The sequence below is a fragment of the Desmodus rotundus genome, chromosome 1 (genome assembly GCF_022682495.2).
Source record: "Desmodus rotundus isolate HL8 chromosome 1, HLdesRot8A.1, whole genome shotgun sequence".
Taxonomy (NCBI): Eukaryota; Metazoa; Chordata; class Mammalia; order Chiroptera; family Phyllostomidae; genus Desmodus; species Desmodus rotundus.
In genome coordinates, this window is record NC_071387.1 from 95,094,280 (window position 1) to 95,109,106 (window position 14,827).

Below are 14,827 nucleotides of genomic sequence, written 5' to 3' on the forward strand. Positions count from 1 at the left end.
AAAACATAGAATAGCTGAAGGGATAAGAAAACATGACCCACACATATGCTGCCTACAAGAGACCCACCTCAGGACAAAAGACCTACACAGACTGAAAGTGAAGGGCTAGAAACAAATTTTCCAAGCAAATGGACAGGGAAAAAAAGCAGGGGTAGCAATACTCATATCAGACAAAATAGACTTCCAAAGAAGGGCCATAAAGAGAGACCCAGAAGTCACTTCATAATACTCAAAGGAAGAATCCACCAAGAAGACATAAACATTGTAAATATATATGCACCCAACATAGGAGCACCCAAATACATAAAGAAAATCTTGGAGGACTTCCAGAAAGATATTGACAGCAACACAATTATAGTAGGGGACTTTAACACCCCACTGTCAAAAATGGACAGGTCTTCCAAACAAAATATCAACAAGGATATTGTGTCACTTAACAATACCCTAGAGGAAATGGATTTAACTGATATATAGAGAGATTTTCATCCCAAAGAAGCAAAATACACATTCTTTTCAAGTGTACATGGAACATTTTCGAAGATAGACCACATGATAGGACACAAAACAAGCCTCAACAAATTCAAGAAAATTGAAATCCTATCAAGCATTTTCTCTGACCACAAGGGACTGAAAATAGAAACCAATCCCAAAGGAAAAAAAACCCAAAACACTCAAAATCATGGAGACTGAATAGCAGGCTATTAAACAATGAATGGGTCAAGAACGAGATTAGGGAAAAAATCAAAAACTTTCTGGAAACAAATGAAAATGAACTCACAACAACCTAAACCCTATGGGATACAGCAACAGCAGTCCTGAGAGGGAAGTTCATAGCAATACAGGCCTACCTTAAAAAGATAGAAACATTTCAAACAAACAACCTAACACTACGCCTACAAGAACTCGAGGAACAACAACAAAGACAGCCCAGAGCAAGCAGAAGGAAGGAAATAACCAAGATCAGAGCAGAGTTAAATGACATAGAGACTAAAAGCACAATTGTAAGGATCAATGAATCCAGGAGCTGGTTCTTTGAAAAGATAAACAAAATCGACAAGCCTTTAAGTAGGCTCATCAAGAAAAAAAGAGAGAGGATCCAAATAACCACAATTAGAAATGAAAGAGGAGAGATTATAGCTGATACCACAGAAATACAAAGGATTGTAAGAAATTACTATGAAGAACTGTATGCCAAGGAATTTGAAAACCTAGGTGAAATGGACACATTTCTAGAAAAATATAATCTTCCAAAACTGAATGAAGAAGCAGAAAACCTGAAGAGACCAATAACAGCAGACAAAATTGAAGCAGTCATCAAAAAACTCCCAACACACAAAAGCCCTGGACCAGATGGTTTCACAGGAGAATTCTACAAAGCATTTAAGGAAGAGCTAACCCCTATCCTTCACAGACTATTCGAAAAAATCCAAACTGATGGAAGACTCCCAAACTCTTTTTATGAAGCCAGCATCATCCTAATCCCAAAACCAGATAAAGACACAATGAAGAAAGAAAACTTCAGGCCAATATCTCTGATGAATGTAGACGCTAAAATTCTCAACAAAATATTGCCAAACTGCATCCAGCAATACATTAAAAAGATCATACACCATGACGAAGTGGGATTCATCCCAGGGATGCAAGGATGGTACAATATTTGCAAATCAATAAACATAATACATCACATCAACAACAGCAAAGGCAAAAATCACATGATCATATCAATAGATGTGGAAAAAGCATTTGATAAGATACAGCACCCATTTCTGATAAAAACACTCAGCAAAGTGGTAATAGAGGGAGCATTCCTCAACACAATAAAGGCCATATATGAGAGACCTACAGGCAACATCATACTCAATGGACAAAAACTTAGAGCTTTCCCACTAAGATCAGGAACAAGACAGGGAGGGGACAGTGAGGAGAGGGGATTACAGGAACTACTATAAAGGACACATGGACAAAATCAAGGGGGAGGGTGGAGGTGGGGGAGGGAGGGGGGTTCAGCTGGGGTGGGGTGGGAGGATGGGGAGAAAAGGCACACAACTGTAATTGAATAACAATACAAAATTTTTTTAAAAGAGAATCTTAAAAGCAACAATAGAAAAGCAGTTAATTACATACAAGGAAGCACCCTTAAGACTGTCAGCTGATTTCTCAAAAGTAACTTTGCAGACCAGAAGGGAGTGGCACAAAATATTTAAGGTGATGAAAAGCAAGGACCTACAACCAAGGTTACTCTACCCAACAAAGCTATCATTTAGAATCAAAGGAGAAATAAAGAGTTCCCCAGACAAGAAAAAGCTTTAAAAGTTCACCACAACTAACGAAGTATTACAAGAAATATTAAAGGAACTTCGTTAAGAAAAGTTCAAAAGTATGAAATAATTCTCATGGACAAAGGAAAATTTTTAGTAAAAGCAGTTGATCTACAAACTACAAAACTAGCACAAAGGTTAAAAGATAAAAGTAGGAAGATCATGTGTAATTACAATAAATTAAGAGATAAACACACAAGAAATTAAAAATCATGACAAAGACATAAACATAAAGGTTGAGTAAAAATGCAGTAATTTTAGAATGTGTTTGAACTTCCAGTAACCATCAACTTAAAATAGACTGCTATAAATATAGCTCTGTATAAATGAAACACATAACAACCACAAACCAAAAATCTACAAGAAATACACAAAAAATTAGAGAAAGGAATCCAAACATGACACTACAGAAATTCATCAACATACAAAAGAAGCAAGAGAATAAGAAACAGAGAACTACAAAGACAATCAGAAAACAATTAATAAAATGGCAATAAGTATGAACCTATCAGTAATTACTTTAAATGTAAATGGACTAAATGTCCCAAACAAAATACACAGCATGGCTGAACAGACAGAAAAAAAAAAATAAGGCTCGGGAGAACCAACATGGCGGCGTAGGTAGACACACTGCGCCTCCTCGCACAACCAGAACTGACAGAAAATCGAACGGCAAGGAAGCCTGACACCAAGGAAATAAAAAAGAGACATTCGTCCAGACCGGTAGGAGGGGCGGAGACAGGCAGCAGGGGCAGAGAGGACTCTCGTGGCGGTGGCGGGACCGATACTGGTGGACGTACGGGGCAGGCAGTCTGACCACTAGCAGACCCTGCGACCGCACATTCGGGCACAGATAAACCAAGAGGGCCAGACTCAGAGTGGTGGAGAACAGGGCAGGCAGAGCACGGGTAGCACGTCGCAGCCCCACACTTGCGCACAGATAAACCGGACTAAGGGCCGGGAGCGATGCAGACCAGCAACCCAGGGCTCCGGTGAAGGAAGTGGAGCCTCGGACCTCTGATTGAGGGCACCTGTGGGGGTTGGGGTGGCAGCAGGAGAGACTCACAGCCTCGCGGGAGAGGTCGTTGGAGGGACCCACGGGGGCCTGGAGTGTGCACAGGCCTGCCCGCTCGAGAACCAGCGCCGGAGGGGCCCAGTTTGATTGTGGGTATCAGAGTGAAAGATTGGGATCTGGAGGGGAGTGAAGCGGGCTCCATTGCTCCCTCTCGGCCCCTCCCCCATGTACATCGTCACAGCGCATTGACCAGCATTACCCGGCCCCGGGTGAACACCTAAGGCTCCGCCCCTTAAAGTAACAGACACGCCAAGACAAAAAAAAAAAAAAAAAAAGGCCCAAATGACAGAACACTTCAAAGCTCCAGAAAAAATACAACTAAGCGAGGAAGAGATAGCCAACCTATCAGATGCACAGTTCAAAACACTGGTTATCAAGATGCTCACAGAATTGGTTGAATCTGTTCGAAAACCAGATGAAAAAATGAAGCCTATGCTAAGAGATACAAAGGAAAATGTACAGGGAACCAATAGTGATGGGAAGGAAACTGGGACTCAAATCAATGGTGTGGACCAGAAGGAAGAAAGCAAAATCCAACCAGAAAAGAATGAAGAAACAAGAATTCAGAAAAATGAGGAGAGGCTTAGGAACGTCCAGGATATCTTGAAATGTTCCAACATCCGAATTATAAGGGTGCCAGAAGGAAAAGAGGAAGAACAAAAAATTGAAAACTTATTTGAACAAATAATGAAGGAGAACTTCCCCAGTCTGGCAAAGGAAATAGACCTCCAGGAAGTCCAGGAAGCTCAGACAGTCCCAAAGAAGCTGGACCCAAGGAGGAACACACCAAGGCACATCATAATTACATTACCCAAGATTAAACACAAGGACCTACATCCAAGATGACTCTATCCAGCAAAGCTATCATTTAGACTGGAAGGGCAGATAAACTGCTTCTCAGATAAGGTCAAGTTAAAGAAGTTCATCATCACCAAGCCCTTATTATATGAAATGTTAAAGGGCTTTTATCTTCTTACCTAAGAAAAAGAAGATAAAAAATAGGAACAGTAAAAATGACAGCAAACTCACAGTTATTAACGACCACACCTAAAACAAAAACAAGAGCAAAGTAGGCAAACAACTAGAACAGTAACAGAACCATAGAGATGGAGATCACATGGAGGGTTGTCAATAGGGGAGTGGGAGGGGGAGAGGGGGGAAAGGTACAGAGAATAAGTAGCATAGATGATAGGTGGAAAATAGACAGGGGGAGGGTAAGAATAGTGTAGGAAATGTAGAAGCCAAAGAACTTATAAGTATGACCCATGGACATGAACTATAAAGGGGGAATTTGGGAGGGAGGGGGTGGTCAGGATGGAGTGGAGTGATGGGGGAAATGGGACAACTGTAATAGCATAATCAATAAATATATTTTTAAAAAATAAGGCTCATATATATGCTGCCTACAAGAGATCCACTTCAGATCGAAAGACACATAAAGTAAAGGTATAGAAACAGATACTTCATGAAAAATTTTTAAAGCTGGGGTAGAAATACTTGTATCAGACAAAATATACATTAAAACAAAGCTTGTAGCAATAGACAAAGTAGGACATTTCATAATAAGTGGATAATTCCAATGAGAAGATATAACTGTCATAAACTTCTAAGCACCCAATATGTGAGCACCAAAATACATAAAGCAATAATTGATGAACATAAAGGAAAATATCAACAGTAATTGTAAGGGCCTTTAACACCCCACTGACATCAATAGATGGATCAACCAGGTAGAAAGTCAACAAGGAAACCATGGCCTTAAATGACACGTTAAACTAGATGGGCTTAATAGATATTTTAGAACATTTAACCCAGAAGCAGCAGAATATGAATTCTTTTCAAATGAACATGGAACATTTTTCAGGATAGAACACATGTTAAGCCACAAAGCAAATCTCAATAAATTTAAGATTGAAATTCATGTCAAGCATCTTCTCCAATCACAATGGCATGAAACTAGAAATCAATTACAAAGAGAAAACTAAAAAACATACAAACACGTGGAGTCTAAGTAACATGTTACAAAACAATCAATGAGTTAACAATGAGATCAAGGAGGAACAAAAAATACTTTGAAACAAATGAAGATGAAGACACAACAATCAAAATATTTATGGGACCAAAGCAGTTCTAAGAGGGAAACTCATGGTAATACAAGCCTACTTCAAGAAACAAGAAAAATTTCAGCCCTGGCCAGGGGGCTCAGTTGGTTGGAGTATTGTTTCATACACAAAAAGGTCATGGGTTTGATTCCTAGTCAGGAGATATACCTAGGTAGTAGGTTTGCTCCTAGTCAGGGTGCATGCAAGAGGCAACCAATTGATGTTTCTCTCTCATGTCAATGTTTCTCTCTCTCTCTCTCTCTCTCTCTCTCTCTCTCTCTCTCTCTGCATCTCTCTCTTATACTCTCTCTCTAAAATCTAGACTCTCCCAAGCACTTCCAAGCCCAGCTCAAGTGGCAACCAACAGCAGATTACTTTATACTTCCTACCAGGTACCCCCAAGGCCACATAAATGATGGCTAACTTTGGTTTACACTAGATTCCATCCCACAAGGCTCCAAAATCAACACACCCAGTGGCTAGCTTCAGACCACACCAGAGCACCACACAACCAATTCCACAAATAACACATCCAAAGGGCAGATTAAGCTTGCACCAGACACCTGTTCTTTGGGGTGAGCCCTAGCACAACAGCTCACCCATGACAGCCAGCCCTCCCTCTCTCTCTCTCTCTCTCTTTTCATCTCTCTCTCTTGTCCTCTCTCTCAAAAATAAAAAAACAGAAGGATTAAGACTTCCGGCCAAGATGGAGGCAAGAGGTAGATACACTTTGCCTCCTCACACAACCAAAAGAAGGACAAGAACCAGTTTAAAAACAAAAAAATAACCAGAATTGCCAGAAAATCAAACTGTATGGAAGTCTGACAACCAAGGAGTTAAAGGAGAAACATTCATTCAGACTGGTAGGAGGGATGCATACAGGCAGCCAGGGCAGAGAGGATGCATGGCAAGGTGGTGGCTGGTAGACCAGGTGGTCCCACATTAGCGTGTGGATAAACTAGAAGGAACAACTGTGGAAGGAGACAGACCGCGCAACCCATGGTTCCAGCACTGGAAAATAAAGCCTCAAAACCTCTGGCTGTAAAGACCTGTGGGGGGTAGAGCAGCGGGAGAAACTGCTAGCCACACTGGAGAGTTCTTTGGAGGGGTCCACGGGAGTCCTAGAATGTACACAAACCCACCCACTCAAGAATCAGCACAAGAAGGGTGCAATTCACCTGCGGGTAGCAGGGAAAGTGAAAGTAGGGCAAGAGCTGAGCACGTGGCATTGTTCCCTCTCTGACCCCTCCCCCACATACAGTGCCACAATGCAGTGAAGTGGGTTGCCCTGCCCTGGCAAAAACCTAAGGCTCCACCCCTTAGAATGTAACAGGGGCACTGAGACAAGGAAATATGGCCCAAATGAAAGAGCAGATCAAAACTCCAGAAAAAGAACTAAGCAACAGGGAGATAGCCAACCTATCAGATGCAGAGCTCAAAACAGTGGTAATCAAGCTGCTCACAGAAATGATTTAATATGGACATAAAAAAAAAGGAAGAAGTGAAGGCTATACAAAGTGAAATATAGAAAATATACAGGGAACCAACAGTGAAAGGAAGGAAACCAGGACTCAAATCAACAATTTGGAACAATAGGAAGAAATAAACATTCAACTGGAACAGAATGAAGAAACAAGAATTCAAACAATGAGGAGAAGCTTAGGAACCTCTGGGACAACTTTAAACGTTCCAACACCTGAATCATAGGAGTACCAGAAGGAGAAGAGGAAGAGAAAGAAATTGAAAACTTATTTGCAAAAATAATGAAAGAAAACTTCCCCAATCTGGCAAAGGAAATAGATTTCCAGGAAGTCCAGGAAGCTCAGAGAGTCCCAAAGAAGCTGGACCCAAGGAGGAACACACCAAGACACATCATCATTAAATTACCCAATATTAAAGATAAGGAGAGAATCCTAAAAGAAGCAAGAGAAAAGGAGAGAGTTACCTACAAAGGAGTGCCCATAAGACTATCGACTGATTTCTCAAAAGAAAACTTGCAGGCAAGAAGGGGTTGGAAAGAAGTATTTGAAGTCATGAAAGGCAAGGAGCTACATCCAAGATTATTCTATCCAGCAAAGCTATCATTTAGAATGGAAGGGCAGATAAAGTGCTTCCCAGATAAGGTCAAGTGAAAGGAGTTCATCATTACCAAGCCACATTATTACATAAAATGTTCAAGGGACTTATCTAAGAAAAAGAAGATTAAAACTATGAACAGTAAAATGACAACAAACTCACAACTATCAACAACTGAGCCTAAAAAAACAAAAACAAACTAAGCAAACAACTAGAACATGATCACAGAATCACAGAAATGGACATCACATGGAGGGTTATCAGCGGAGAGGGGAAGAGGAGAACGAGGGAAAAGGTACAGGGAATAAGGAGCATAATTTGTAGGTACAAAATAGACGAGGAGGTTAGGAGTAGTATAGGAAAAGGAAAAGCCAAAGAACTTATATGTACAACCCATGGACATGAACTAAGTGACAGGACTGGGAATGCTGGAAAGAAGGAGGGTACAGGATGAAGGGAGATAAAAGGGAGAAAATGGAACAACTGTAATAGTATAGTCAATAAAATATACTTAAAATAGTATCCCATTGTATACAGTATGCCACACTTTGTTATCTACTCATGAGTTGATTTACACTTAGGTTCTTCCTACCTTGTTTAAAATGATTTTATCTCTTTATTTTTAGAGAAGGGAAGGGAGGGAGAAAGAGAAGGAGAGAAACATCAATGTGTGGTTGCCTCTCATGCACTCCCCTTCTGGGGGACCTGACCTGCAACCCAGGCATGTGCCCTGACTGGGAATTGAGCCGGCCACCCTTTGGTTTGCAGTCCAGCACTCAATACACTGGGCCACGGCAGCCAGAGTTCTTTCTACCTTTTGATTACTATGAATAATACTGCTATAAAAATTCATGTATAACTTTTTCTTTGAACACGTATTTTCATTATGGGGGAATGATATACCTAGGAGTGGACTTTCTATCATGTGGTAAATCTATGACTCCTTCTAAGGGGTTTATAGTTTAGTTCTTACATTTAGGTCTCTTATCCATTTTGAGTTAATTTTTGTATATTGTGATGTAGGAGTACACATTTATTCTTTTTCATGAGATATCCAGTTATCCCAGTATCATGTGTTGAAAAAATTATACTCCCCACTGAATTAACTTGGTATCTTTGTCAGAAACATGCATATATTTCTGTACTCTCAGGTCATTCCATTGATCTATAGGTCTGTCCTTATGCCGGTACCATAGGTCTTGATTATTGTAACTTTGTAGTGATTAAGACTAATTGAAACTTTGTACAAACATAATCATTTGGGAGGATCTATGGGAGGAGCTAAGGCTTGTGTAAGTTCTCACACTCTATGTAATCACGAGAACTTGACTAGAACAACTCTGGTTATAATAAAGATCAAAGGTTTTGATTTCTCTTCCCCTTAACTTCTTTTCCCTTCTATAAATACCCCTCTGTCTTGTCAGGCAGGCCAAAATGAGCACATGGCTTACCGTGTCTTCATGTCTGCACTGGGTTGCAATCCTTTCTTTTTCCCAGATAAATCCTTTTTGGTGACAAAACACCTAGCTGACATTGTTTTTAAGTGAACAGTAGTTAAGTTTTGAAACTGGGATTTGCCAAGTCCTCCAATTTCATTCTTCTCTTTCAAGATTATTTTGGCTATTCTGGGTCCCTTGCATTTCCATTTGCACTTTAGAGTCAGTTTGTTCATTTCTGCAACATTGTTGAACAAGCCCTACATTCCTAGGATAAACCACGCTTGGCCATGATGTATTATTATCCTTTTTATAGATTGTCAGAGTCAATTTGTTAATATGGTTGAGTCTTGAACAAGGCAGGGGTTTTAATCTACCCCCTACCCATGTAAATGAAATCCCCTATAACTTTTGACTCCCCCCAAACTTAACTACTAATAGCCTACTGTTGACCAAAGCCTTACCAATAACATAAACAGTTGTTTAATACATATTTCATACATTATATATTTTATGTTATATGTATTCATGACACCTTTTCCTTAGTTTTTTCAATATTTATAGGCTGCGCAGTTTACCTGTGAATTTTTTCAAACTGTTGCAAATCTCCAAAAAAATTTTCAGAATACAGGATGGGGCAAAAGTATTTACAGTTTCTCATATGGAAAATAATACAATAATTAATAAATAATAATACAAGAATAAACTCTTGTTTCACGTACTCACAACGGTAAACCTACTTTTGCCAACACCTGTATTTATTGGAGGAAAAAAAGTGGACCTTTGCAGTTCAAACCCATATTGTTGAAGAATCAACTGTATTTTGTTGAGATTTTAAAAATTTTTGTTGGATATTGATCTGCAGTCAACAAAGGGCCTTAAAATGTCATTTAGAATGTATACCTTCTCTCTATGGATTAGAGGCAGGCAACCTTGGACTTTGAGAGACCAGTACAAAGGCTACGGCTAGATCCACAGAAAAGATGATGATGCTCTGGACCAGGCTAATGGCAATAGAAATGGAGGGAGTGGACAAATTTGAGATGAATCTGTTTCCTATCCTCCTTTCCAGTGTTTTCTCCCACACCCTCCCCCACTCCCATTCACAAACACCCTGAATCCACATTTTGCCCTTATTCTGACCATTTTCTTTCCTCACTATTTCTCTAGTCCTTCCACCTTAACTATCACTTCCTTCAGGAATCCTTCCCTAACACTCTTGTGTAGGTGCCTCTCCCGTTGCTCTCATAACACTCAGACTGTTCCAATTTAAGTGTTTATCATCCTTGATTATAATTTGCATGTTTAAAACTTGTGTGTGGTAGAAAAGTTTACCAGCCAGCCTTCCCCATGTGATTCGAGGTCACACACACAAAACAAAGAAGTAGCAACACATCCACACTCGACCTCCTGGAATTCCCCTACACATTCTCCCCCATCCCACCCCTTATATGTGCCAGGCACTGACACCATCAATTTGTCAATATGTCTTGGCAAAACCTTTAAAGAGCATAAGAAGCATTTGACTACTGACAAAAAATTATGACAAGATTGTTCAGGTATCAGAGCAAACTGGTTTCATCCACTTATGATGCATTTCATTAATTGCAGACCAAAGAGAACCACGGATGAAAATTAAGTGAACACAGAGAACTGCAGGCACAATATCATGGGAACAGTCCTATTTCTAAACAGGAATTTGTAAGGATGATTTTGACCAAATATTTTTGCCTCACACACCACATAAGATGCCCCACATAAGATGCAACCACACTGCTTTTTGCGGGGGTGATATCTAAAACATTGAACTCTTAAAATTGCTTAGGCACTGACCAGTAACTTAGCTGGAATAGGTTGTACAAGTCCCCTGGGGTGCCCTGCCTGACTTCATAGTTGCTGGGGAAGTCCAGAGTACTGGAGAAGAGGCCAGTGTACAAGGTGGGGGACAACTCATGGAAATAGCTATTTACTGACAGATATGGAATTATTTCAATATTTTAATAACATGTCCATGTTGATTATATACTGTCAAATATCAGCTATATATACAGGGAGATTCATAGAGAGCTTTGTACAGGCCAAGTGTTATTATTTACTATTGTTACAATATTCTCAAATGCAAAGTTGAGCCTGTGAGTCTCCAGCTCAAAGCCCTCTGAAGGCTCCTTTATAAAATTTTACCACTTGTGAAACCTGGCAATTCCCATCCTGGAATCTCTCAGCCCCCAGGTTGCCTCTGTTTGCACATTTATAATCCACGTGCTCTACACTCACCTGGCTGCCCTTGATAACAGTGTTGGTCTCCCAGGTGCCAGCCTTCTGTCTGAACATTACAACCAGGCCAGTGTGCTGATGTCGAGGCGCACCCAGAACCAGGGCTTGGACCTGTTTCCGCAAGATAACTTCAGCAGCATAACCTAAAGGTGATGATCCAAGAGAAGTGTTTTTTTCCCTGCAGACCCTGCCCCCTCTAGCAGGCCTGTCCCTTCAGCAGGGGCAGCCCTATGTTGGTAGGCTGGAGTAACTTGACCTTGTACTATATTCCTCTTTGTTAATATAATTAAAATGGAATTTTGAAATTTCTGTCTTTAAAGCTATCCCAAGGGCCAATGAAAGATCCAATGAAATCTTTGCTCATTGAATTATACCACATCCTGACCCTTTTTCAGAGTAATCCTGTCCTCACCACTTACCTAAGTAAGCATCGTTCATGTCTGAATCTATCCTGGTTGTGTTGATGAAGGTGATTTTATCATCTGGCATTTGCAGAAAAGCTCCACCAGCCCAGTCAAAGCTCCCCACAGCACCCAGCAAGGGACCATTCTGGGAAAGAGAATAGAAAAGGACTGAGCAATCTGCAGCTTCAATGCAATCCCTATCAAAAGTGCAATGGCATTTTTCACAGAAATAGAACAAACAGTCCTAAAATTTGTATGGAACCACAGGAAAATCCAAATAACTAAAAACAATTCTGAGAAAGAAGAACAAAGCTAAAGGCATTACACTTCCTGATTTCAAACTATGTTCCAAAGCTATAGTAATCAAAATAGTATGGTATTGACATCAAAACACACATAGACAAATAGAACAGAATAGAGAGCCCAGGAATAAACCCATGCATAGGTGATCAACTATTTTACAACAAAGACACCAAGAATATTCAATGGAAAAAAGACAGCCTCTCTCTTCAACAAATGGTGTTGGGAAAACTGGATAGCCACATGCAAAAAAAGAAAAAGAAAGAAACTGGAACACTATCTTACACCATACACAAAAATTAATTCAAAATGGATTAAACATTTGAACATAGGACCTGAAATCATAAAACTCCGAGAAGAAAACATAAGCAGTAAGCTTGACATCAATCTTGGCAGTTTTTTTGGATTTGACACCAAAAGCAAAGGCAACAAAAGCAAAAATAAGCAACTAGAACTACATCAAACTAAAAAGCTTGTGCACCCCAATGTTCATAGCAGCACAATTTACAATAGCCAAGTACTGGAAGCAAGCTAAGTGACCATCAGCAAACGAGTGGATCCAAAAACTATGGTATATTTACACAATGGAATTCTACACAGCAGAGAGAAAGAAGGAGCTTATACCCTTTGCAACAGCATGGATGGAACTGGAGAGCATTATGCTAAGTGAAATAAGCTAGGTGGTGAGGGACAAATACCATATGATCTCACCTTTAACTAGAACATAAGCAATAGAAGAAAAAAGCAAACAAAATATAACCAGAGACATTGAAGTTAAGAACAATCTAACAATAGCCAGGGGGGAGTGGGGTGGGGACAGTGGGAAGAGGGGATTACAGGAACTACTATAAAGGACACATGGACAAAATCAAGGGGGAGGGTGGAGGTGGGGGAGAGAGGTGGGTTCAGCTGGGGTGGGGTGGATGGATGGGGAGAAAAGGCATACAACTGTAATTGAATAACAATAAAAATTTAAAAAGAAAAAAAAAGAAAAGACAAAAAAAAAAAAGCTTGTGCACAATAAAGGAAATAATCAACAAAATGAAAAGGTAACCAATGGAACAGGAGAATATATATTTCAATCATAGGTCTGACAACAGGTTAATATTCAAAATACATAAAGAGCTCATACAACTCAATAGCAAGAAAACAAACAACCTTATTAAAAATTAGACAGAGGATCTGAATAGACATTTTTCCAAAGAAAAACATACAGATGGCCAAGAGGTACATGAAAAAAGTGCTCAACATCACTCAACAAAATCAAAACCACAATGAGCTATCACCTCATATCTGTTAGAATAGCTATCATCAAAAAGAACAAGAAAAAGTTCTGGCTGGTGTGGCTCAGTGGATTGAGCACCAGCCTGCAAACTAAAGTGTCACTGGTTTGATTCCCAGTCAGGGCACATGCCTGGGTTGCAGGTCAGGTCCCCCAGAAGGGAAGTGCATGAGAGGCAATCACACATTGATGCTTCTCTCCCTCTCTTTCTCTCTCCCTTCCCCTGCCTAAAAATAAATAAATAAAATCTTTTAAAAAAACAAACAAGCGTTGGCAAGGATGTGGAGAAAATGAAACCCTTATGCACTGTTGTGTGGATGTATTGGTGCAAACAGTATAAAAAACCATATCAAGGTTTCTCAAAAATTTTTAAAAAGAATTACCATATGATCCAACAATTCGACTTCTAGGTATTTAGCTGAAGAAAATGAAAACACTAACTCAAAAAAGATATCTGTACCCCATGTTTACTGCAGCACTATTTACAATAGCCAAGACACAGAAGCAACCTAAGTATCCATCAGTGGATGAATGGATAAAGAAAATGTGGTATACATGATGGAATATTATTCAGCAATAAAAAAGAAGGAAATCCTGTCATATGCAAAAACATGGATGAATCTGGAGGGCATTGCTCTTTGTGAAATAAATCAGACAGAGAAAAACAAATACTATATAATCTCACTTGCACAGAAAATCAAAAACAAACAAACAAACAAACTCATAGACACAGAGAAAAAAAATGATGGTTGCCAAAGGCAAGGGATGGGAAGTGGACCAAATGGGTAAAAGTGGTCAAAAAGTACAAACTTCCAGTTATAAATAAATAAATCTTGGGAATGTAATATACAGTATGTTGAATATAGTTAATAATACTCTATTGTATACTTGAAAGTTGCTAAGAGAATAAATCTTAAAAGTTCTTATCCCAAGAAAAAAATTGTAACTATGTGTGGTAACAGATGTTAACTAGACGAACTGTAGTGATCCATGTATATATATATATAATCATTGTGTTGTACACCTGAAGTTAATATCATGTCATACATCCATTACATCTCAAGTTTAAAAAAATAATAACAGGAATGACAAAGAAGTGAGAAAGGACCACTGATGCCCACCAAAATGGTGCCTCCCAAAAATACCCATCACAGAGAAGAACTCCAAATCCTGTTGCTCTTCTCCCCCTTCTTCTTACCACCCCCACAATTTAACAAGGACCACTTACAGAAGTTATGGAAGCACTGAAGCCTTCCTGAGACATCTCATACTCAAACGAGCTGCTACTTCCTGTCTGAGTACCTGTGAGGAGGAGAACATTCTACATTAAAGAAGGCAGGAGAGCCTAGAACAGGGGCTGGAAATTCAAATGCTATCATGGACTGTCTCCAGCCCCCTCTCCCTCAGACGTGGCTGGAGCTGAAGGTGTGCAGAGCCCTAGATGCGGTGAGAACAGAAGCAGCTCAGAGGTGGTGAATAGTAGCTCTTCAAGTGTGCAATAATAAATGGCCTCCAGCTCTGACAGGTGTGGATCAGCCGGTGGGGTGACATCCAGCAAAC

General features: G+C 39.8%; 1 protein-coding gene across 2 annotated transcripts in view; it reads right to left on the bottom strand.

The window, feature by feature from the left end:
* ITGAM (integrin subunit alpha M) overlaps positions 1–14,827 on the bottom strand; it is a 71,198-nt gene that overhangs the window by 22,821 nt on the left and 33,550 nt on the right. For both annotated transcript variants that reach the window (XM_024560440.4, XM_045195528.3), the window contains exons 10-12: positions 14,496–14,569; positions 11,701–11,830; positions 11,282–11,424 (exon numbers count right to left, since the gene is read on the bottom strand). In XM_024560440.4, coding sequence (XP_024416208.3) covers positions 11,282–11,424; positions 11,701–11,830; positions 14,496–14,569 — 347 coding nt within the window. The remainder of the gene's footprint in view (positions 1–11,281; positions 11,425–11,700; positions 11,831–14,495; positions 14,570–14,827) is intronic.